The following is a 25,016-nucleotide window of genomic DNA, read 5'->3' as shown; positions in this document are numbered from 1 at the left end:
ATTCTTGAATTACTTTTTACACTCAAATGCAAACTGCTGATCTTTTAATGTCGTTACCTTCCTTATGTCGATCTGCCACAAATCCGTATACATTAAAGTCGCTTAGTTCCTCGACGAGGGCTTCAAAGCACTTATCTTGGATCTTGATTTTCAATCCTGCAAGAGCCCCATAGAAGCTTTGTATTATTTGCTTCTGATTCATATTGCCTTTGCTGAAGCGGGAAAGGAGATCGTCATACACCTCTGAACCAACGAATTGTTTTCCAATCCCCAGAACATGCTCTGGACGCGGATTTGACAAGATTTCATCATTGACAGGAATGTCAAAAAACTCCACTGGGGTTTTCTACAAATACATAAGGGGTTACATGTTGCTATTTGGCTTTATAAAAATGTACGTTTAATTCTCAGGACGGATGTGTTTATTTTCTACGAATTCCGCCTTGTATTTTACATGCATGTATGATAAAATCCATTTGAAATGTTACGTGATCGTATTGCATTTCCTTTCCTTTTATCTTTTTTTCATTCTTCTCTTCTATTTCATCAACACGCAGAACTGTCTCCTGAAAAATGTTAGCTTTGGATATACACTCTATCGTACTATTCATCGGAATTTTGCTCATGTCATCTTTAATATCGTTAAACAAAAAGGAATTATATGAAGAACACGTTCAAAACTCATACAGTGATCGAAAAGGCAGTGACAAAGTGTACCAAGGAAGTTACAAGAAAACCTCTTACCTTCAGCTTTCTCTTGAGAGGCGATACTCGAAAATACAATCCACATAGCAGAATGCCTTTTTCAAACTTCGGTGTTTTGTAAAACTTCACCCCTGGAGGTCCTTTGTCATCAATGAAATGGATTGGAACTTGAATTTTATGGCGGTCATCACTTATAAACCTGTTAAAAATATTCTTATCAGCACGAAAAGGAAGTATTTATCAGCAAGAATCTTAATCGTTTTTCTACCAAAATGTTGAACGAGGAACTGGAAACGGGGAACAGGGAGTCAATGTACAGCGATAATCTGCATTAGAATTTAATTATTCCTCTAGGCTCTATAGCACCTGTAATTTATATCAGAAAAAAAATAAATTTATGAAGTAAAAGTTTGAGTTAAATACTGTCAATAATAACTCTACTTTAATTCTCTACTGATTGTTATTTTGAATTCGATTAAACAAAATCCCCTACGTTTCCGGCCCTCTTGGCATTATTGAAAGAAAACCTACTGGTTTAAAACTTCAGGTTAATAGCATACCGAGGGTTTTTCTCCGTGAAGCGTATCCTAAAACTTACTGGAGATAAAATTCATCCATGTCATCTTCCTCAATCGCTCTGAACCCTCCAATAAGGGAGACGTATGCCTTATCACGCCCAGGAAATTATCTTGATGTGGGAGTCTGAATCACTTGAAGTAGGCGCATTAGCCTGATTCTTAATTTCAGCCCGCACCTTCTCTTTAAGTTGAGACGGGCAGCAAATTAGATACAAGATGTCTCGAGAATCAGGAGGTTCTTCATGAGGGAAGTAGGCGAAGAACACTGCGCGCTGAGGTTGGTTCCAAATAAGGCTCAATAGATATCCGATAACACCTTTACAACTGAAGCTCTCTGCACACCAGTCTATAAGACACGAATACCTGTTATAAAAGTCAAAGAACTGTATGTAAACTGCAATCTTAGCGCTAGATCAGATCTCCAAGTACATTCCTCTCCTTGCCAGCCGTTGTTTGAGATTTCAGAAACGTCTCCCCGAGAAACAGCAGATAAGAAAATTGACTTTCTTTGTTTAGAGGATGATATGAAAGATGCAAAAGACGGTATTACGATGGTAATACGCAAGACAGGGTTTCCTTTCATAGAGTAGATCTGATGCTAAGAGTTTTGTCCAGCTTTGTCTATCGTTTGTCCGTCTTTGCATTCGAGGGGGAAAAGTGCAGATCCCTTAGTTCAGTTCGAAGCTCCAATACCTTATTCATAGGGAATAACTCTTTCAAATACATGCTAAAACTTCTATTCTCTATCAGTTATTACGTCCAGAGCCGAGTGCTCGCTTGATAAATCATCTTCACTTCGATACTTTCCCAACCTATACTAAAGGTTGACGAAAAACTTCTTTGTGAAAAAGTTCTGAGGTTATCACATTCCAATTAATAAGAAGAAAATAGCACTTTACCTGCTCGGTTACCACGTCCCAAATACCCTCATTAAGGGTTCACATGTTCAAGGGCCTGCCACGCTTTGCAAACTGGCCACATCTAGTGCAATAGCCATTTTACAGTTATGTACTTAGTTGCCAAGCCTTTGATTTGGAGTGAGGCTGAAGGTGACCTTGTTGTGATAGAGACCAGTATCTAGTTAGCATGATAAAAAAGTAATTTGCATTTGAAAAGCAGCAAGGTTTGTATCAGAACAAGGTCACCCTTAGCCTCATTCCTGTTCAAAGGCTTGGCAACCAAGCACACAACTGTAAAATGGACTATTAAGAAACAAACATACCCAGAGAAGCGTTCCACCTGAAATTTAACTGTCATCCCGTCAAACGTCACTGGTTTTTTCAAATCGTCGGTGATTTCCTTCCATTCCTTCTTTTCACCATCAGAACTCAGAAACAATATTCTAACCCGGCATGCCGTTGGATCAGGAATGTCATGGTGCGTGTTTCCCAACGAAACTGGCAGCGTTATGGTAACAGGCTTCAAGAACTTAGCCGTTTTGTCGCAAACTATCCGCAGTATAAGTATATCGTTAGCCTCAAACTCTTCACCTGGTACTTCTTGTACCTAAAGGTAAAATTATGTCGAAAAGAGAAAATCCAAGGATTCATTAGGTTAAGAACAAGTTACGTTGCGGTAAAGTAAAATGGAAAAGAGGAGAATTTTCTCCACATTCATTTTCAAATTCAGTATTTACGTGTTGCATGGACTTCCAACAGTAGACAGACTCAAGCAACAAACAGAAGGTAAAAAAGTACATTTCAGCCAACAAAACGTTTTAGTCCCAAGATTTACCGATTCTTGTCGATGGGACTTCGCTTGTCAAACGACTCGACACTTCCACCATCAGTTCTTAAAGACAAGCAATCACGAACATTTACTGTAATGACACTAGATGCCCCTCGCATCTGTTATATTTCAGGTAAAGTCTGTACCTTCAGTCGAAGAGAAATCCTTGTTTTCGAAGTAACAGTATTTTTCGGGATGGTAATACCTATACTTGGATATTCAGGCATGACAAAGGAACCGCCATTTGATGAAATCATGAATTCAGGAGAAAGATGGAGACGACTCACAACTGCATATGTGGCACATTCTGTTATAACCGCTTGCACAATAGGAAAGTGTAAATTGGGAATATCTTAGCAAGATTGATATTCTTCTTCAAAATTTACATCAATAAAGCAGAGAACAAACAAATTATAGGTTAAGTTAATTTTTAGGCATCTAGTGAAAGACGGAATGAGAGTGAATTAACACGAATTTTCAGAGGCTTACAAATGTGAACATCTAGGTCATTATTTAAACAAAGTTTAGCCGTAGTCTAACAAAACCACGTCCAAAGCGATCGTTAACTTGGCTGAACTTTTTATCTGGGCATTCATTTTTGTGAACAGTGTCAAGAGGGCCGGAAGCCAACAATGGAAGGACATTTATCTAACTAAATGAACCTCTTATAGACAAAACCTGAGACCCACTGATTGCGTAAAACCGTGATTTGGGTTAGACCTCGTGTAAATAACCGGTCCTTAGTCTATAGACACGGATAAAACAGAGATCATTTTAGTTTACACCTGGCTGAACGTGAATATCCGTGAAGATATTCCTGGAAGCAGATTTTCTCGCAGATCCATCCATGTTCGACCAACACACTCAATGATGCATCAAGTTTGTTTATCTGTAATTTAACATTAACAAATTTGAAGGCTTTTCCTCCAACCTGAGATAGTTTTGAAGTCTTCCAAATCGGTCACTTCTTCCCATGCATCGGTCTCGTTGTCAAGCCCTTTGTACAACACCAACTCGTAGCCGTGTAGGCCGGGAGAACTGCGAGTGAATGACATCTTAACTTCAGCTTAAAATTTGAAAGCTTCCCGACTGTTCGAAGAAATTTCAATCACGTTGCTGACGAGAGCCTCGTGCTCCTGCAAAGGCGGGGACAGGACCGTGGTTTCCATCGATGAACCGTTATCAGGGTGAGCTCAGATACAGCATCACGAGGGAAGGCTAGATGTACAGCCCCTAGCTTGATGTTCCAATGCACGTCCTCGCTAGTGAGTGTTCCTTTGAAAATAATCATAATGCCATGAATGAGAATGGAATCAACTGGATAGAAAAGAGAATTTTTCGCTTGAATTGTAATCCATAATGTCATCGACACCGCTTTCTCTTTGGTTCAGTTTTTCCGTCAAAATTCCTGGATTGCAAACTTACTGCCAGGCTCAGGTCCAGTATATCTAAACCAGCAAAATTGGGAAAAATTTCCCTCAGTACACTCTTTAAGAAAGTAGCCATCTGACCTGAGCGCAAAAACGCACTAAGAAAAATAAAATCAATTTGTTACGAGTCCAAACTTGTTTCTTTCCCAAGAGCCAACAATTTTGCCGTCTGGCGCGACCTAAACTGGCATTACGCAGTTTGGCATGACATGTAACTGCCGATCTTTCCCTCTCTTATTTTCTTCTTTCAGCTAACCTCTAGGGCGGACGTGCAGCTTTCTCAGGCCCTGCACCTGAAATTGCTTACGGCCCTCATACAATAATTCTTATACGTTTTTTTTTGTATTTTTTTTCAATGATAACGCACAGGGCCACTTATGTCATTTGTTGTCAGTAATCGGATCTTTGTGTTTGCGCAAAGATTTCTGGGATCGCCACGGGGCAAATTGCAACTCGCTGGAAAGATTACTGGTCACTCATTCATTTTCACTCACTCGTGTATCTTTATCCTATCTGGATCCTGTTCCTGCTCACTTTCTAACTCTTTGCTATCTTCTTCTTGAAGTGTTAGTCGTTGCACTTGCCCACTGGCCTCTGGAATCTCTTCGCTACCACTGCTACTATCGAGATCATCATCATCATCATTATCATCATCGGAAGGAATGTCAACTTCATCGTCATCGTCATCGTCATCGTTCTCACTAGACACTTGTTCAGTTTCTAAAATAACATTGTCTTTTTTTTAAAAAAAGATTTCACCAATGAAAAGCAAATCCTACATTTAAATAACAAATAAAAGTAAATCATTGTTCGCCCACGCCCCGTGGAATGACGAACCTTACAAAACATCAACTGTACTCATAAATAACGAAAGACACTCACTTTCTCTCGGACATATTAGTTAAAAACGCCTGCAAGTATTCTTATTAAAAAAAACCCTATTTGACCACGTTTTTTGATAAGCATAACTGATGCAAGCGTTTTTAACCATTGTTTCCGAGAGAACGCGTGTGTCTTTCGTTATCTAATATATGCGCGACTTATGGTCAAAGTATTCCCTCATCAAATACCTTTTGCTCCTAAAGAAAGGAATCCTTTCACAGTTCCCATCAAAGTTCCACTCTGTTTGGCTTCCTGAGTGAGTATTAAAACGGGAAAAAGTTCAGAGAATCGCCATTAATCCAAATCTAAGTAGCGTAAAAGATGTTGAGCCTCCAAGAATAATGTAGCATACTTGGGCAATGTAAGGACAACGCCTTTGGCAAGTCAATGATACCTTTGTTCTGCAAGAAGACTGGCTGGGTAGATTTCGCGAGGTTGCTTGGTTAAAAATCGTACAATCATACATACTAAACTAAAACGCATAAGAACTTCGAAATAGACCACGCTCACGGTAGAGTCTCTGTGGCTTAGTGGTAGAGTATTGGAGCGCGGAATCCAAAGGTCTGAGGTCCGTCAAAATTCTTTCTTTGTCCCACGCTCGTGACAAGACGAAAAACATATTTCTCTAAACTAAAACCCGTTCAAGTTAATGTCATCCATTGATAGATTAAAGAGCTTTGTCATACCTTCATCGTGAAAGATTCTTTGGGAGTTTAAACAGATTAGAACAAGATAAGAAGGCTATAACCTCCTTACCGAGAAGGTCACATTACACTGAGGTGCTTTAATCGTCTGGTCTAATCGTCCGGGTGGGTGAAGTCCTGAGAAGGACTGTTGTCGGCAGTGGTGACTGAAGTTTCGACAACCTGAGCTTAGGTCATCACCAGAGTCAAGTAAATTGTTGTTGTCAGTCGAGTTTAGTCAGTTTTATCCATTACGTCGACAGCTTACTTACACTACCGAAGCATCCAGAAAAACTTCCTACGTAAACTGAGACTTTTTTCTGGTAAGTAATAAAACTTTACCTTCCTTTCCATCATCCTCGACCTTATCGGCCCAGAAATTAAAAATGTTCTTTCTTGCTTTTTCGTCAAGCATGGCCTCGAAGAGATAAAAGATCAACACTTTCACGATGCTCTTTTGGGATAAGAAGATGGTCTGACTTGAAAGAAATACCCAAAGCAAGTTCAAATTTCGGTTTGTCAAGATCAAAATTATCGAAGGCATTCATGTAGTCTTTGTCCAAAAGCCTTGAAATATGTAACATTTTGGACATGAAATATATATGAAACCTGCCTTTTGCCTTCTCGTAAACTTTGACGAACATCTTTTGGTTACTACCAATGCTTCTCAGAAATGTTCGCACCAAAGGGTGGATATCATAGGTAAGTTCTTTCACGTCAGGGTCTACCGTTAGCACTTCACTATTCTTGAGACCTTCTAGTTTTATAACAGTCCACTTCAAGGACTTCGGCTGCTGCTTCGACTGTGAAAGAGCGACAGGACAGTGACATCGAAATGGTAGAATCTTTTAACTGTTTACTTGGCAAGAAGAAAAACATTTTTTCTAAGGCCATAACTTCGTGATTGTCAACGTTGGCTAACTTTGCGCGACGAAGTGTTGATCTTAATGTCATCAAAATCTTCAGTTTCGATTTCCCCGGATAATCCTTTAGACTTAAAAGTCCTTGCAGAAACATCACAAAATTGGCATTAAGGGAGATGGAAGCTTCATCACCTCCTCCTGCAAATTTATCGACGTTATCAAGGAGCAGCAATATGTCACTGTGTTGCTCTGCTTACCTCAACTTTTGTATTAATTCAACCACTAGATTTGCTTCGAAACTTATGATCGTTTTGTCTGGTGCTAACGCGTTTAAAACATGAAAATGAACGACTTTCATTTCTGGTCTTCCCTGACCACTTTAAAACAGTTTCTATTGCCAATTTCGTCTTGCTTACTCCACTAATTCCGTGCAAATTGACAACACGCGAACTTCCAGTTATCAACATGGCCATAACTTTCTCTAGGTCACGTTCCCTGCCGGTCAAACCTGATTCCTCCTTTCCGGGACTGACCTGTTGTTGGCGGTTTTCCTTAAATTGTTGATTTTTTTCCTTTAGCGACTCTTTATTGGACGCTTTCGGGCTCAGAAACCCTTCCAACAAAGTCAGATTGTCCTCCGATGCAAGACCCTGCTTAGCGAATAATTGGAGGCATGAGTACAAATCTTGTTCTCCTTGATCCTCAAACTTGCCCCTAAAATTATTTTTTATGGACCATACGGCATGCCTTATTTCTTCGGGGCTGAGCTGATCGGACACTCCTCGAAGAAACGTTTGGAGAAATGTCTTCAGCAGCCGATTTTGTCTCGACTGACGCCATCTTCCGAGTCGTTTAGCGTCGGTTGAGGCAATGTCGCGTGACATGTGGCCGGCACTAAGTGATGTCTTCTGATATGATTCGTGACTGACAATTGCAATTTTAATCATGCCACCCAGGAATTGACCTTTAGTAACCGATCTCAGTTGATATTATACAAAGCAGTTCAGTTGAGAAGCCTTTGTTATAAACATTTTTCTTGCAGATTAAGTTTTTCTTTTCAGCTACTTTGATTAAATTTGGTGTTTTACTATAAATAGGTTCTAGGTTACATTTCTACATGTATATTATGCCATGGCACATAGTTTTCTCGGAGGACTTGTGTCCTTTTCCGTCCATATCGAGACGTACTAGACTCAGGTAACGTTTCATCAGCTTCTTTCTCCTGTTGACTTTCCGCTATTCAATGTCAGTTAGATGCGCCGTACAGTCTGCAACAAGCTTTTCTGAAACAATGTATTTTCCAAAAAACTCTGATTGCCTTTTTATCCCCTGCTTTGAGCTTACCCTCTTGAAACATCTGTTTTAATTGAGCTCGAGGCTGATAATCATCAGGTTTGCTGCCACTCGTTGGAGTTTTCGTACTTGAAAGTCGGGAAGTTTGTTGTAATCGGGACAGGGTCGTAGAGTTGATGCAGCTGGAGAAGGACTTGCAAAGTCTCAAAGTTTACACTTTCATATCCAAACTTCAGCTATAAAACGTAAATATCCCACACTGATTCTTCGCATTTTCTTGTTTCAGCTCGCACACATTCAGTATCGAGATGTATTTATATTCAAATATTTTGCGTTCACAAGCGAAATGTTCTGAGGTTTCTACGGCATGGAACATACCATGTAGTAGTGGGGGGAGGGTCGCACTTTTGTCAGTCACCTTAAGGTGGGGGGTCAAGAGTTTTTTATTAAAACGCGAGGGAGGGCAAACACTTTTTTTCGGATAAAAATGCCAAAATTCCCCAACCTCCTCCTCCAAGAAAAAACGTACCTTCCCTTTTGTAAAGTTTCTGTTAATGATAAAGCGAAAATTTCAGCAAAATGAGACGTCAGAGGGAACTAAAATGGCAGAAATGGTGTTTTACTGGAAAACATTAATTTGACAAGAAGCTTATAACATATTTTAGGTAACATACTTCTGATTTTATGTTTCTTGTTTCGAAGGCGAGCTACTTACATGCATCCCTTGCGGGGAAACGTTCTTAGTACAGTCCACTGTAGGACTGGGTTATAGCAAAGACTCAACTGTCAAAGCATATTGTATTTTTTTTACGGTTTGTTTCCCTGGGATTTTTGTCTCTATTTTTGTATTTATATGGTTGTTTGCTTGTCTTAGCACATTAAATTTCATTAAAATGAGATCAAATTAATCTCATTCATTTTGTCAATGGCTTCACGTTTTCCTTTTTTTTTTTTTTACCGCCGCTTCTGAGATCAGTGATGTAGTCCAGTCCAGTCTATTGTGTTCTGGTTTTTACAAGGTCTTTGGCCCAGTGAAACTTTTGGAAGCTTGGAGCCTAACTTGCCTGGGATCGAGGCTTGAGAAGGCTGTTCACATACATGGAAGTGCTTGCCGAAGCAAACCAGATTTGACGGCGGCTGGAATTTGTTGTGTGAGAGAGATTTGCAAACTTCGGGTGAACCGACGGCTGAACCGCAGAATCGAGAAAAAGCATCTAATAAATGTGTTTGAGAGCCACGTAAAACGATAGATCAATCGGATGAGTTCGGAAAATATGAGCGAAGAGGAGTGCAGTCCTCCTAAATGTCCTCGACAGGATGATTCATTATCCGAAAAGGAGGTAAGAAAATTGTGAAATTTTGGGATATCACCTAGTTTAGATTTCTCGACCAGCACCACCAGATGTTTCATTAGGCGTTGCCTTACTGTATTCTTTTGAAGTTTGTAGCGAAAATGATGAGAGATCTTGAAAGTATTAAAGCTTAAATTCTCACTGTTCCACAAGACTCCGTTTTTTGAAAACAAGACTCCAAGACTCCTGTTGACAGTCTACATCGGGGAACTACAAAACTATTACATCCCCTTGTATTCCTGTCGTGGATTGCTGAACGTTTAACAAAATATTTAATTAAATAATCTGGAGCCAGACCATTGACACATTTACGAGAGACCTTGGTGAGAATTTATTTTCATGGCCAAAATGATGTAAGATCTTGACAGTATTAAAGCTTAAATTCTCACTGTTCCGTAAGACACCATTTTTCAAATACAGACTCAAAGGTCCCAGACAAGACCTTGGAATCTTGGGCAAAATGTCATACTACATATTGTCATCAGCAACTTATCATTTAGAGAATTCTTGAAAGATATTCAATAATGTGTGCAAAATATTTCCGGCCGTAAAAGGGAAGCTGCATCTCATATTTTCCTCAAGTATAGTAGGAGTTTAAGGGTACAGTGTTAGTTTAATTTACTACACGTTAAAAAAGTAGACTTAGTGCTTTTCACACATGCTGATTGGATTGTTAAATATATGTGCATTTAAATAATTAGGCAAACATGAAAGAAATCTCTCAGGCTGACTTGTCATCAATTTTGAAACATATCTCCTCTTTGCAGCAACAGAGTTTGCTAAGAAAGTTTTGCCAAACAAGTAACAAACTAGAAACCATGTTTAATGTGGAACATTCTGAAAGAAAACGGTTTTGATGAAGCAGTACATATTGATAAAAGCCAAGAACCTTTTAATGCACTAACAAAAAAAGGCAAATAATCACAGTGTGTTTGAGAGCCACATGTAAAGATGGGTCAATCAAATAAGTTTGGAAAATGTGAGCAAGGAGGAGTGCAGTCCTCCTAATCTACATTGGCAGGAGCATCAAATATACAAATTAAGGGAAGAGCTGCTAACAAAATTTTAGGAGATCACTTAGTTTAGTTTTTACAACCTGCACCACTAGCAGTGTCATCCAGCATGGTGATACTGTATTCTTTTAAGATTTATTTACATGACCAAAATGATTTGAGGTCTTGGCAGTAGTAAAGATTAAATTCTTACGCACTGTTCCATAAGACACTGTTTTTCAAAAACGTACTTGAAGGTCTCAGACAAGACCTTGGAATCTTGAGAGAAATGTCATACTACATATTGTTATCAGTGACTTATGATTTAGAGAATTCTTGAAAGATATTCAACAATGTGTGCAAAAATATTTCAGGCCGTAAAAGAGAAGCTGCATCTTTTATTTTCCTTAAGTATAGTAAGAGTTTAAGGGTACAGTGTAAGTTTAATTTACTACACGTCAAATTAGTAGACTAAGTGCTTTTCACACATACTGATTGGCCAGCTTGTATGTGATTTAAAGACTACTTACCTGTGTGGCAAGAAGCAAAGTGGCCTTCTATTTCTCTGTGATGAAGAGGTAAAGTTTGATTAAAGCATAGCAAAGTGACAACTATTGGGACATTCTGGAAGAAAACATATTGTTATCAGTGACTTATGATTTAGAGAATTCTTGAAAGATATTTGAATAATGTGTGCAAAAATATTTTGGGCCATAAAAGGGAAGCTGCATCTCATATTTTCCTCAAGTATAGTAAGAGTTTAAGGGTACAGTGTTAGTTTAATTTACTACACGTTAAATAAGCAGACTAAGTGCTTTTCACACATACTGATTGGTTAGCTTGTATGTGATTTAAAGACTATTTACCTGTGTGGCAAGAAGCAAAGTGGCCTTCTATTTCAATCAAATAAGTTTGGAAAATGTGAGCAAGGAGGAGTGCAGTCCTCCTAATCTAAATTGGCAGGAGCATCAAATATACAAATTAAGGGAAGAGCTGCTAACAAAATTTGGGAGATCACTTAGTTTAGTTTTTACAACCTGCACCACTAGCAGTTTCATCCAGCATGGTGATACTGTGTTCTTTTGAGATTTATTTTCATGGCCAAAATAATGTGAGATCTTGGTAGTATTAAAGATTAAATTCTCACTGTTCCATAAGATGCTGTTTTTCAAAAAACAGACTTGAAGGTCTCAGACAAGACCTTGGAATCTTGTTAAGAGCTAAAGTGGATTAATTTTAAAATGTGCTTACATGATTGTTAAATATATGTGCATTTAGACAATTATGCAAACATGAAAGAAATCTCTCAGGCTGACTTGTCAACAATTTTGAAACATATTTCCTCTTTGTAGCATCAGAGTTTGCTTGGAAAGTTTTGCCCAACAAGTAGCAAATCAGAAAGCATGTTTTTATGTGGGACATTCTGGACGAAAACATTTTTGATGAAGCAGTACATATTGATAAAAGCCAAACACTTTTTAATGCACTAACAAAGAAAGGGCAACTAATCACAGCATGTTTGAGAGCTACATGCAAAGACAGATCAATTGGACGAGTCTGGAAAATTTGAGCAAAGAGGAGTGCATTCCTCCTAATCTAAATTGGCAGGAGCATCAAATATACAAATTAAGGAAGGAGCTGTGAACAAAATTTTGGGAGATCACTTAGTTTAGATTTGTCAACCTGCACCACTAGCAGTTTCATCCAGCATGGTGATACTGTATTCTTTTGAGATTTATTTACATGGCCAAAAGTATGTGAGATCTTGGTAGTATTAAAGATTAAATTCTTATGCACTGTTCCATAAGACACTGTTTTTCAAAAACGTACTTGAAGGTCTCAGACAAGACCTCGGAATCTTGAGTGAAATGTGGTACTATATATTGTTATCAGTAACTTATGATTTAGAGAATTCTTGAAAGATATTCAATAATGAGTGCAAATTTTATTCAGGACATAAAAGAGAAGCTGCATCTCTAATTTTCCTCAAGTAAAGTAAGAGTTTAAGGGCACAGTGTAAGTTTAATTTACTACACGTGAAATAAGTAGACCAAGTGCTTTTCACACATGCTGATTGGCCAGCTTGTATGTGATTAAAATACTATTTACCTCTGTGGTGAGAAGCAAAGTGGCTTCCTATTTCTCTGTGGTGAAGAGGTAAATAAAGTTTGATTAAAGCATAGCAAAGTGACAACTAAGTTTGATTTGATTACATTTCAGGAAAGGTTGTTCCTAGGAGATAGATGGAGGCAATTCGTAAGTTAGTTTGTTAGTTACATTATTTTCTAATTCATTGCATTTTCCAACCTTTTATGGTAAAATATCAAAGTTTTGTATACTGTAATGAGCTATCTAATGGAAACTAAGAAACGTGCAATGATTTTATGCAATGTTTAAAACTGATTAAAAAACATGAATTAGGAAGTATCAGATGGGTAAATGTCCACTACTCTTCACCTCTGCATCCTAGGCCAGCAGAAGGATGTCTCTTTTTTTAGGGTGTACATGATTGTATATATAATAAAGAGAATTGCATGCCTTATATGTAACTTACAAGAACATGTGTGTTTCATTATTAAGAGTTGAAATAGATTAATTTTAGAATGTGCTTACATGATACTTAAAATATATCTGCATTTACATATGCAAACATGAAAGAAATCTCTCGGGCTGACTTGTCATCAGTTTTGAAACATACTTTCCCTATGTAGCAGCAACATTTGTGCAGAAAGTTTTGCCCAACAAGTAGCAAACCAGAAACCATATTTTATGCGGCGACATTATGAAAGAAAACAGTTTCACAAAGCAGTACATATTGATAAAAGCCAAATACCGTTTAATGCACTAACAAAGAAAGGGCAACTAATCACAGTGTGTTTGAGAGCCACATGCAAAGACATCAATCAAAAAAGTTTGGAAAATATGAGCAAGGAGGAGTGCAGTCCTCCTAATCTACATTCTTAGGAGCATCAAATATATAAATTAAGGAAAGAGCTACTAACAAAATTTTCTCAACCCGGATCATTAGCAGTTTCATCCAGCATGGTGATACTGTATTCTTTGGAGATTTATTTTCATGGCTAAAATGATGTGAGATCTTGACAGAATTAAAGCTTAAATTCTCACTGTTCCATAAGACACCATTTTTCAAATACAGACTCAAAGGTCCCAGACAAGACCTTGGAATCTTGGGCAAAATGTCATACTACATGTTATCAGCAACTTATCATTTAGAGAATTCTTGAAAGATATTCAATAATGTGTGCAAAATATTTCGGGCCATAAAAGAGAAGCTGCATCTCATATTTTCCTCAAGTATAATAAGAGTGTAAGGGTACAGTGCAAGTTTAATTTACTACACATCAAAAAAGTAGACTAACTGCTTTTCACACATACTGATTGGCCAGCTTGTATGTGATTAAAATACTATTTACCTTTGTGGTGAGAAGCAAAGTGGCTTCCTATTTCTCTGTGATGAGGAGGTAAAGTTTGATTAAAGCATAGCAAAGTGACAACTAAGTTTGCAAATTGGTTTGATTGCATTTCTGGTGTCTCCCTTATGGTATGAAGAATGGGTAAGTTAGTTACATAATTTTACCATTCATTGCATTTTTCCAACTTGATGTCCACTTAACTCTTCACCTCTGCATCTTAGCCCAGCAGAAGGATAACTCTTCTGAGGTATACCTGATTATGAAAAAAAAAAAGTAGATTTCTATGCCCTATATGTCACTTACATGTAGATTTATGTTTTATTGTTAAGAGCTAAAGTGGATTAATTTTAAAATGTGCTTACATGATTGTTAAATATATGTGCATTTACATAATTATGCAAACATGAAAGAAATCTCTCAGGCTGACTTGTCAACAATTTTGAAACATATTTCCTCTTTGCGGGAACAGAGTTTGCTCAGAAAGTTTTGCCCAACAAGTAGCAAATCAGAAAGCATGTTTTTATGTGGGACATTCTGGAAGAAAACATATTGTTATCAGTGACTTATGATTTAGAGAATTCTTGAAAGATATTTGAATAATGTGTGCAAAAATATTTTGGGCCATAAAAGAGAAGCTGCATCTCATATTTTCCTCAAGTATAGTAAGAGTTTAAGGGTACAGTGTAAGTTTAATTTACTACACGTCAAATAAGCAGACTAAGTGCTTTTTACACATACTGATTGGTTAGCTTGTTTGTGATTAAAATACTATTTACCTGTGTGATGAGAAACAAAGTGGCTTCCTATTTCTCTGTGATGAAGAGGTAAAGTATGATTACAGCATAGCAAAGTGACAACTAAGTTTCAAATTGGTTTGATTGCATTTCAGCTTTTTAAATGGCATGAGGAAGGGAAGGTAAGTTAGTTAGTTGCATAATTTTACCATTCATTGCATTTTTCCAACTTAATGTCCACTTAACTCTTCACCTCTGCATCCTACCCTGGCAGAAGGATAACTCTTTTGGGGTATACCTAATTATGAAAAGAAAAAAGATTTTTATGCCCTACATGTCACTTACATGTAGATTTATGTTTTATTGTTAAGAGCTAAAGTGGATTAATTTTAAAATATGCTTACATGATTGTTAAATATATGTGCATTTACATAATTATGCAAACATGAAAGAAATCTCTCAGGCTGACTTGTCAACAATTTTGAAACATGTCTCCTCTTTGCAGCAACAGAGTTTGCTTAGGAAGTTTTGCCAAACAAGTAACAAACCAGAAACCATGTTTAATCTTTAACATTCTGAAAGAAAACGGTTTTGATGAAGCAGTACATATTGATAAAAGCCAAGAACCTTTTAATGCACTAACAAAAAAAAGGCAAATAATCACAATGTGTTTGAGAGCCACATGTAAAGACGGGTCAATTAAATAAGTTTGGAAAATGTGAGCAAGGAGGAGTGCAGTCCTCCTAATCTAAATTGGCAGGAGCATCAAATATACAAATGAAGGAAGGAGCTTCGAACAAAATTTTGGGAGATCACTTAGTTTAGATTTGTCAACCTGTACCACTAGCAGTTTCATCCAGCACAGTATTCTTTTGAGATTTATTTTCATGGCCAAAATGATGTGAGACCTTGGCAGTATTAAAGATTAAATTCTTATGCACTGTTCCATAAGACACTGTTTTTCAAAAAGGGACTTGAAGGTCTCAGACAAGACCTTAAAATCTTGAGTGAGATGTCTTACTACATATTGTTATCAGTGACTTGTGATTTAGAGAATTCTTGAAAGATATTCAATGTGTGCAAAAATATTTTGGGCCGTAAAAGAGAAGCTGCATCTCTAATTTTCTTCAAGTATAGCAAGAGTTAAAGGTTACAGCGTAATAAGTGTAATTTACTACACAGGAAATAAGTGGACTAAGTGCTTTTCACACATGCTGATTGGCCAGCTTGTATGTGATTAAAATACTATTTACCTGTGTGGTGAGGAGCAGAGTGGCTTCCTATTTCTCTGCGATGAAGAGGTAAATAAAGTTTGATTAAAGCATAGCAAAGTGACAACTAAGTTTGGTTTGATTGCATTTCAGTTCTGGTCTGCAGTAGACGATGAAGCGGTAAGTTAGTTAGTTACATTATTTTCTAATGATTGCATTTTCTAACCTTTTGTGGTAAAATATCAAAGTTTTGTATACTGTAATGAGCTATCTAATGGAAACTAAGAAACGTGCAATGATTTTATGCAATGTTTAAAACTGATTTAAAAACATGAATTAGGAAGTATCAGGTGGGTAAATGTCCACTACTCTTCACCTCTGCATCCTAGGCCAGCAGAAGGATATCTCTCTTTTAGGGTGTACATGATTGTATATATAATAAAGAGAATTGCATGCCTTATATGTAACTTACAAGAAGATGTGTGTTTCATTATTAAGAGTTGAAGTAGATTAATTTTGGAATGTGCTTACATGATACTTAAAATATATCTGCATTTACATATGCAAACACAAAAGAAATCTCTCAGGCTGACTTGTCATCAGTTTTGAAACATATTTTCCCTATGTAGCAGCAACATTTGTGCAGAAAGTTTTGCCTAACAAGTAGCAAACCAGAAACCATATTTTATGCGGCGACATTCTGAAAGAAAACAGTTTCACAAAGCAGTACATATTGATAAAAGCCAAGTACCTTTTAATGCACGAACAAAGAAAGGGCAACTAATCACAGTGTGTTTAAGAGCCACATGCAAAGACATCAATCAAATAAGTTTGGAAAATATGAGCAAGGAGGAGTGCAGTCCTCCTAATCTACATTTTTAGGAGCATCAAAATATATAAATTAAGGAAAGAGCTGCTAACAAAATTTTGGGAGATCACTTAGTTTAGATTTCTCAACCTGCACCACTAGCATTTTCATCCAGCAAGGTGATACTGTATTCTTTTGAGATTTATTTTTATGGCCAAAATAATGTGAGATCTTGGTAGTATTAAAGATTAAATTCTCATTGTTCCATAAGATGCTGTTTTTCAAAACACAGACTTGAAGGTCTCAGGCAAGACTTTGGAATCTTGAGCAAAATGTCGTACCACATATATGTGTTATCTGTGACTTATGATTTAGAGAATTCTTGAAAGATTTTCAATAATGTTTGCAAAATATTCAGGGCCGTAAAAGAGAAACTGCATCTCATATTTTCCTCAAGTATAGTAAGAGTTTAAGGTACAGTGTAAGTTTAATTTACTACATATCAAATAAGTAGACCAAGTGCTTTCACACATGCTGATTGGCAAGCCTGTTTGTGATTAGAAGAGTTTGGTTTGATTGCATTTCAGGGGAGTCTCTTGATAGCGACTGAGAGGGTAAGTTTTTATGTGATTTAAATACTATAATAATTTGGTGAGAAGCAATGTGGCTTCCTATTTCTCTGTGGTGAAGAGGTAAATAAGACACTGTTTTTCAAAAAGGGACTTGAAGGTCTCAGACAAGACCTTAAAATCTTGAGTGAGATGTCTTACTACATATTGTTATCAGTGACTTGTGATTTAGAGAATTCTTGAAAGATATTCAATGTGTGCAAAAATATTTTGGGCCGTAAAAGAGAAGCTGCATCTCTAATTTTCTTCAAGTATAGCAAGAGTTAAAGGTTACAGCGTAATAAGTGTAATTTACTACACAGGAAATAAGTGGACTAAGTGCTTTTCACACATGCTGATTGGCCAGCTTGTATGTGATTAAAATACTATTTACCTGTGTGGTGAGGAGCAGAGTGGCTTCCTATTTCTCTGCGATGAAGAGGTAAATAAAGTTTGATTAAAGCATAGCAAAGTGACAACTAAGTTTGGTTTGATTGCATTTCAGTTCTGGTCTGCAGTAGACGATGAAGCAGTAAGTTAGTTAGTTACATTATTTTCTAATGATTGCATTTTCTAACCTTTTGTGGTAAAATATCAAAGTTTTGTATACTGTAATGAGCTATCTAATGGAAACTAAGAAACATGCAATGATTTTATGCAATGTTTAAAACTGATTAAAAAACATGAATTAGGAAGTATCAGGTGGGTAAATGTCCACTACTCTTCACCTCTGCATCCTAGGCCAGCAGAAGGATATCTCTCTTTTAGGGTGTACATGATTGTATATATAATAAAGAGAATTGCATGCCTTATATGTAACTTACAAGAAGATGTGTGTTTCATTATTAAGAGTTGAAGTAGATTAATTTTGGAATGTGCTTACATGATACTTAAAATATATCTGCATTTACATATGCAAACACAAAAGAAATCTCTCAGGCTGACTTGTCATCAGGTTTGAAACATATTTTCCCTATGTAGCAGCAACATTTGTGCAGAAAGTTTTGCCTAACAAGTAGCAAACCAGAAACCATATTTTATGCGGCGACATTCTGAAAGAAAACAGTTTCACAAAGCAGTACATATTGATAAAAGCCAAGTACCTTTTAATGCACTAACAAAGAAAGGGCAACTAATCACAGTGTGTTTGAGAGCCACATGCAAAGACATCATTCAAATAAGTTTGGAAAATATGAGCAAGGAGGAGTGCAGTCCTCCTAATCTACATTTTTAGGAGCATCAAAATATATAAATTAAGGAAAGAGCTGCTGACAAAATTTTGGGAGATCACTTAGTTTAGATTTCTCAACCCACACCACTAGCATTTTCATCCAGCATGGTGATACTGTATTCTTTTGAGATTTATTTTCATGGCAAAAATGATGTGAGATCTTGGCAGTATTAAAGCTTAAATTCTCACTGTTCCATAAGACACCATTTTTCAAATACAGACTCAAAGGTCTCAGACAAGACCTTGGAATCTTGGGCAAAATGTCATACTACATATTGTCATCAGCGACTTATCATTTAGAGAATTCTTGAAAGATATTCAATAATGTGTGCAAAATATTTCCGGCCGTAAAAGGGAAGCTGCATCTCATATTTTCCACAAGTATAATAAGAGTTTAAGGGTACAGTAGTAGTTTAATTTACTACACATTAAAAAAGTAGCCTAAGTGCTTTTCACACATGCTGATTGAATTGTTAAATTTATGTGCATTTAAATAATTAGGCAAACATGAAAGAAATCTCTCAGGCTGACTTGTCAACAATTTTGAAACATAATAATTTCCTCTTTGCAGCAACAGAGTTTGCTCAGAAAGTTTTGCCCAACAAATAGCAAATCAGAAAGCATGTTTTTATGTGGGACATTCTGGAAGAAAACATATTGTTATCAGTGACTTATGATTTAGAGAATTCTTGAAAGATATTTGAATAATGTGTGCAAAAATATTTTGGGCCATAAAAGAGAAGCTGCATCTCATATTTTCCTCAAGTATAGTAAAAGTTTAAGGGTACAGTGTAAGTTTAATTTACTACACGTCAAATAAGCAGACTAAGTGCTTTTTACACATACTGATTGGTTAGCTTGTTTGTGATTAAAATACTATTTACCTGTGTGATGAGAAACAAAGTGGCTTCCTATTTCTCTGTGGTGAAGAGGTAAATAAAGTTTGATTAAAGCATAGCAAAGTGACAACTAAGTTGGGTTTGATTGCATTTCAGGAACCATTTTCCTCAACAGAGAGGGTAAGTTAATTTGTTAGTTACATTATTTTCTAATTCATTGCATTTTCCAACCTTTTATGGTAAAATATCAAAGTTTTGTATACTGTAATGAGCTATCTAATGGAAACTAAGAAATGTGCAATGATTTTATGCAATGTTTAAAACTGATTAAAAAACATGAATTAGGAAGTATCAGGTGGGTAAATGTCCACTACTCTTCACCCCTGCATCCTAGGCCAGCAGAAGGATATCTCCTTTTTAGGGTGTACATGATTGTATATATAATAAAGAGAATTGCTTGCCTTATATGTAACTTACAAGAAGATGCGTGTTTCATTATTAAGAGTTGAAGTAGATTAATTTTGGAATGTGCTTACATGATACTTAAAATATATCTGCATTTACATATGCAAACACAAAAGAAATCTCTCAGGCTGACTTGTCATCAGGTTTGAAACATATTTTCCCTATGTAGCAGCAACATTTGTGCAGAAAGTTTTGCCTAACAAGTAGCAAACCAGAAACCATATTTTATGCGGCGACATTCTGAAAGAAAACAGTTTCACAAAGCAGTACATATTGATAAAAGCCAAGTACCTTTTAATGCACTAACAAAGAAAGGGCAACTAATCACAGTGTGTTTGAGAGCCACATGCAAAGACATCATTCAAATAAGTTTGGAAAATATGAGCAAGGAGGAGTGCAGTCCTCCTAATCTACATTTTTAGGAGCATCAAAATATATAAATTAAGGAAAGAGCTGCTGACAAAATTTTGGGAGATCACTTAGTTTAGATTTCTCAACCCACACCACTAGCATTTTCATCCAGCATGGTGATACTGTATTCTTTTGAGATTTATTTTCATGGCAAAAATGATGTGAGATCTTGGCAGTATTAAAGCTTAAATTCTCACTGTTCCATAAGACACCATTTTTCAAATACAGACTCAAAGGTCTCAGACAAGACCTTGGAATCTTGGGCAAAATGTCATACTACATATTGTCATCAGCGACTTATCATTTAGAGAATTCTTGAAAGATACTTAATAATGTGTGCAAAATATTTCCGGCCATAAAAGGGAAGCTGCATCTCATATTTTCCACAAGTATAATAAGAGTTTAAGGGTACAGTAGTAGTTTAATTTACTACACATTAAAAAAGTAGCCTAAGTGCTTTTCACACATGCTGATTGAATTGTTAAATTTATGTGCATTTAAATAATTAGGCAAACATGAAAGAAATCTCTCAGGCTGACTTGTCAACAATTTTGAAACATAATAATTTCCTCTTTGCAGCAACAGAGTTTGCTCAGAAAGTTTTGCCCAACAAATAGCAAATCAGAAAGCATGTTTTTATGTGGGACATTCTGGAAGAAAACATATTGTTATCAGTGACTTATGATTTAGAGAATTCTTGAAAGATATTTGAATAATGTGTGCAAAAATATTTTGGGCCATAAAAGAGAAGCTGCATCTCATATTTTCCTCAAGTATAGTAAAAGTTTAAGGGTACAGTGTAAGTTTAATTTACTACACGTCAAATAAGCAGACTAAGTGCTTTTTACACATACTGATTGGTTAGCTTGTTTGTGATTAAAATACTATTTACCTGTGTGATGAGAAACAAAGTGGCTTCCTATTTCTCTGTGATGAAGAGGTAAAGTATGATTACAGCATAGCAAAGTGACAACTAAGTTTCAAATTGGTTTGATTGCATTTCAGCTTTTTAAAAGGCATGAGGAAGGGAAGGTAAGTTAGTTAGTTGCATAATTTCACCATTCATTGCATTTTTCCAACTTAATGTCCACTTAACTCTTCACCTCTGCATCCTAGCCTGGCAGAAGGATAACTCTTTCGGGGTATACCTAATTATGAAAAGAAAAAAGATTTTTATGCCCTACATGTCACTTACATGTAGATTTATGTTTTATTGTTAAGAGCTAAAGTGGATTAATTTTAAAATATGCTTACATGTCGTTAAATATATGTGCATCTACATAATTATGCAAACATGAAAGAAATCTCTCAGGCTGACTTGTCAACAATTTTGAAACATATTTCCTCTTTGCAGCAACAGAGTTTGCTTAGGAAGTTTTGCCAAACAAGTAACAAACCAGAAACCATGTTTAATCTTTAACATTCTGAAAGAAAACGGTTTTGATGAAGCAGTACATATTGATAAAAGCCAAGAACCTTTTAATGCACTAACAAAAAAAAGGCAAATAATCACAGTGTGTTTGAGAGCCACATGTAAAGACGGGTCAATCAAATAAGTTTGGAAAATATGAGCAAGGAGGAGTGCAGTCCTCCTAATCTAAATTGGCAGGAGCATCAAATATACAAATTAAGGGAAGAGCTGCTAAAAAAAATTTTGGGAGATCACTTAGTTTAGTTTTCACAACCTCTGCACCACTAGCATGAGTTTCATCCAGCATGGTGATATTGTATTCTTTTGAGATTTATTTTCATGGCCAAAATGATTTGAGGTCTTGGCAGTATTAAAGATTAAATTCTTATGCACTGTTCCATAAGACACTGTTTCTCAAAAATGTACTTGAAGGTCCCAGATAAGACCTTGGAATCTTGAGCGAAATGTCATACGACATATTTTTATCAGTGACTTATCATTTAGAGAATTCTTGAAAGATATTCAACAATGTGTGCAAAAATATTTCAGGCCATAAAAGAGAAGCTGCATCTCATATTTTCCTCAAGTATAGTAAGAGTTTAAGTGTACAGTGTAAGTTTAATTTACTACACGTCAAATAAGTAGACTAAGTGCTTTTCACACATACTGATTGGCCAGCTTGTATGTGATTAAAATACTATTTACCTTTGTGGTGAGAAGCAAAGTGGCTTCCTATTTCTCTGTGATGAAGAGGTAAAGTTTGATTAAAGCATAGCAAAGTGACAACTAAGTTTGCAAATTGGTTTCATTGCATTTCAGGTGGAGATCCAAAGGCGTGAGGAAATGGAGGTAAGTTAGTTAGTTACATAATTTTTACCATTCATTGCATTTTTCCAACTTAATGTCCACTTAACTCTTCACCTCTGCATCCTAGCTCAGCAGAAGGATAACTCTTTTGGGGTATACCTAATTATGAAAAAAAAGTAGATTTTTATGCCCTACATGTCACTTACATGTAGATTTATGTTTTATTGTTAAGAGCTAAAGTGGATTAATTTTGAAATGTGCTTACATGATTGTTAAATATATGTGCATTTACATAATTATGCAAACATGAAAGAAATCTCTCAGGCTGACTTGTCAACAATTTTGAAACATATTTCCTCTTTGCAGCAACAGAGTTTGCTAAGAAAGTCTTCTTGCCAAACAAGTAGCAAACCTGAAACTATGTTTTTATCTGGGACATTCTGAAAGAAAACATTTTTGATGAAACAGTACATATTGGTAAAAGCTGTGTAAATTTTGTTGCATTATAACCAATGAAAATATAGCTGTGACATCATGGCATTATTTGTTGTAGTAAATAATACAATGTAAAGTGCCAAACATGACAGTTGAGCACAATGCTTATACATGTACAAAGAGCAGAGAGATCTCCTAATTAGTGACCTTAAGTATCATCAATTTTATTAAACATATTCATTTGTTCCTCTTTTGCAGGCTAAAGCTTTAGTAGGGAGTTATACTGAACAAACAATTAGTCAGCTGCCATGCCATGCAAGATATTCCCGCAATCCAGTCAGAGTTACCATTGTGGCAAATAAATGGGGATGGAGCTGGGATTCTTGGAAATTAAACTCAGTCCTCGCAAGAGAGTTGTCTAAACAACTGGCAAAATTCTCTCATGTGAAAGTCTCTTTCTTTGTCCCTGAAGGTTCATGTAAAAGAATTCAGAAGAGAGATGCCAAAAAGCACAAGGTTACCATTGTTGAAGCAAAAAAGCAACCTGGATTCCAAGATCCTAATGAGTGGCTGTACTTCCCACCAAAAGATCTCACTACAGACTTTGTAATCGGTGTTGGTGAAGGACATTGCAAAATGGCGCAAATATTTAAGGAATATCATCACTGCAAAAGCATTTTTGTTGGTTGGGATTCTTTTGAAGAAAGCCTCTGTAGAAAGAGCAAATTAAGAAATGCTCTTGTTAAGGTTGATAGTGAAATATTGGAAAGAAAAAGCAATCTTCAACCTTTAATGGAAACGGCTGATCATGTAGTTGCAAAAGGACCAAAGATGGCAGAAGAACTTTCCAGATTCCTCTCTTATCGGAAGAAAAGAGTTTTTAAGTTCACTCCAGGTATACTCAGTGAATTTACTGATATCACACAAACCACTGATGACAGGAAGGAGTTTCATATCCTGATTGCAGGACATGACAACCCCAGTCATTTTGAAAAAGAGGGACTTAAAGTTGTTGCTGAAGCAGTTGCTGGGTTGAAGGAGGGATCCTATAAGATTATTTTTGTTGGTGCTGCTGAGGGAAAAGAAAACTTTGAGAAATTTGTTGAGGAATTTCATAAATGTGGTGTTCCCAAACATCAGCTGATCATTCGAAGCCCTCCCAAAGATGAAGAAGAGTTGAAAAGGTGGCTCTTTGAAGCAGATCTTGCCATCATGCCCTCAGCTGAACAAGAATTTGGAATGTTTGGTCTTGCAGCCTTGTCATCTGGCCTCCCTATCCTGGTACATGGTGCATCAGGACTTGGTGAAGCCTTGAAAGATGTCCCTGGGGGTTCATCATTCATTGTGGAGTCAGAGGATGTCAGTGAGTGGTCCAAGGCAATTAAGAAGGTCAGGGACAAGGGGAGGACACTACGGCTTAAGGAGGCTGTTTCACTGAGGAAACATTACAATGAGGTGTACAGTTGGGAGAAACAGTGTGGAACTCTTGTTGAGGAGATGCTGAAGATGGCTTCTGGTATGATTTTCTTTTATGTGACTTGCATGTGTTGGCTATACAGTCATATAGCAGTTGTCAAAGTAAAGCAATGTACATGTTCACTTCAGTTGAATTTTATTTTATTTTCAGTGTTCATGTTTAAAATGAGTTTGCGATAATTCTGATTATCATTGCATTTAGTTTCATCTGTTGTAGCCTGATAATGCATGACAAATAACTTTGAAGTAGAGTAAAATTTTATACAGACATGGTAGCTCATTCATCTCAAATTCCCATTCCTCTGTCTCATTTTGTCTTTTCTGTGTCTTTACAGCTCAACAAGGCAAGACTCAGAGCTACGTTCAGAGGGAGGCAAAGGATTTAAACGTGACTTGTACTTAGGGACAAAATTGATATGCAACACTTGAATTTCACAGAAAAAGGCGAGCGTGATTCGCGAAATTATGAACCAACGTGAGGCGTGATTTGTCTCTTAAAATACGCGTATTCCGTTTTTTTGTTTTTCTTTCATTTCGTGAAAACCTCAAGATTTCCCTGAAACTTGGTACACAAGAAGAGAGATTTGAAGTTTTCCCTTATTATGCGTGACGCGTGAAATGGGATCAGACCCCCCCCCCT

At 36.6% G+C, this 25,016-nt stretch overlaps 2 protein-coding genes and 1 pseudogene across 2 annotated transcripts; 1 reads left to right on the top strand and 2 right to left on the bottom strand.

The window, feature by feature from the left end:
- Nucleotides 1-22: 22 nt before the first annotated feature.
- LOC149053476 (uncharacterized) lies at nt 23-6,421 on the bottom strand. The gene is made up of 9 exons (XM_089183051.1): nt 6,349-6,421; nt 6,010-6,026; nt 5,512-5,575; nt 4,936-5,161; nt 4,437-4,539; nt 2,506-2,789; nt 1,460-1,646; nt 745-918; nt 23-346 (listed from the first exon to the last, which is right to left on the bottom strand). The coding sequence occupies exons 1-9, from the start codon at nt 6,419-6,421 to the stop codon at nt 23-25; spliced, it is 1,452 nt and encodes a 483-aa protein (XP_089039177.1).
- A 326-nt stretch (nt 6,422-6,747) lies between these two features.
- On the bottom strand, nt 6,748-7,709 carry LOC149053475 (uncharacterized; annotated as a pseudogene).
- A 1,727-nt stretch (nt 7,710-9,436) lies between these two features.
- Nucleotides 9,437-24,779, top strand: LOC149053474 (uncharacterized). The gene is made up of 5 exons (XM_089183037.1): nt 9,437-9,502; nt 21,253-21,279; nt 22,478-22,507; nt 23,159-24,416; nt 24,712-24,779. The coding sequence occupies exons 1-5, from the start codon at nt 9,437-9,439 to the stop codon at nt 24,777-24,779; spliced, it is 1,449 nt and encodes a 482-aa protein (XP_089039163.1).
- The last annotated feature ends 237 nt before the right edge of the window (nt 24,780-25,016 follow it).

This window comes from Pocillopora damicornis, chromosome 1 (assembly GCF_964200805.1).
Source record: "Pocillopora damicornis chromosome 1, jaPocDami1.2, whole genome shotgun sequence".
NCBI lineage: Eukaryota > Metazoa > Cnidaria > Anthozoa > Scleractinia > Pocilloporidae > Pocillopora > Pocillopora damicornis.
The sequence above is the reverse complement of the archived record's forward strand: the minus strand, read 5'-3'. Positions and strand labels throughout refer to the sequence as shown.

Coding starts and splice junctions, on each gene's coding strand:
- LOC149053476 (XM_089183051.1), bottom strand. CDS start 6,421: ATGCTTGACGAAAAAGCAAGAAAGAACATTTTTAATTTCTGGGCCGAT. Junction 5,162..5,511: donor CCTTTCTTTAGGAGCAAAAG/GTATTTGATGAG, acceptor ATGTTATTTTAG/AAACTGAACAAGTGTCTAGT. Junction 919..1,459: donor CGTCTCAACTTAAAGAGAAG/GTGCGGGCTGAA, acceptor CGTGCTGATAAG/AATATTTTTAACAGGTTTAT.
- LOC149053474 (XM_089183037.1), top strand. CDS start 9,437: ATGAGCGAAGAGGAGTGCAGTCCTCCTAAATGTCCTCGACAGGATGAT. Junction 22,508..23,158: donor AAAGGCGTGAGGAAATGGAG/GTAAGTTAGTTA, acceptor CCTCTTTTGCAG/GCTAAAGCTTTAGTAGGGAG. Junction 24,417..24,711: donor GATGCTGAAGATGGCTTCTG/GTATGATTTTCT, acceptor GTGTCTTTACAG/CTCAACAAGGCAAGACTCAG.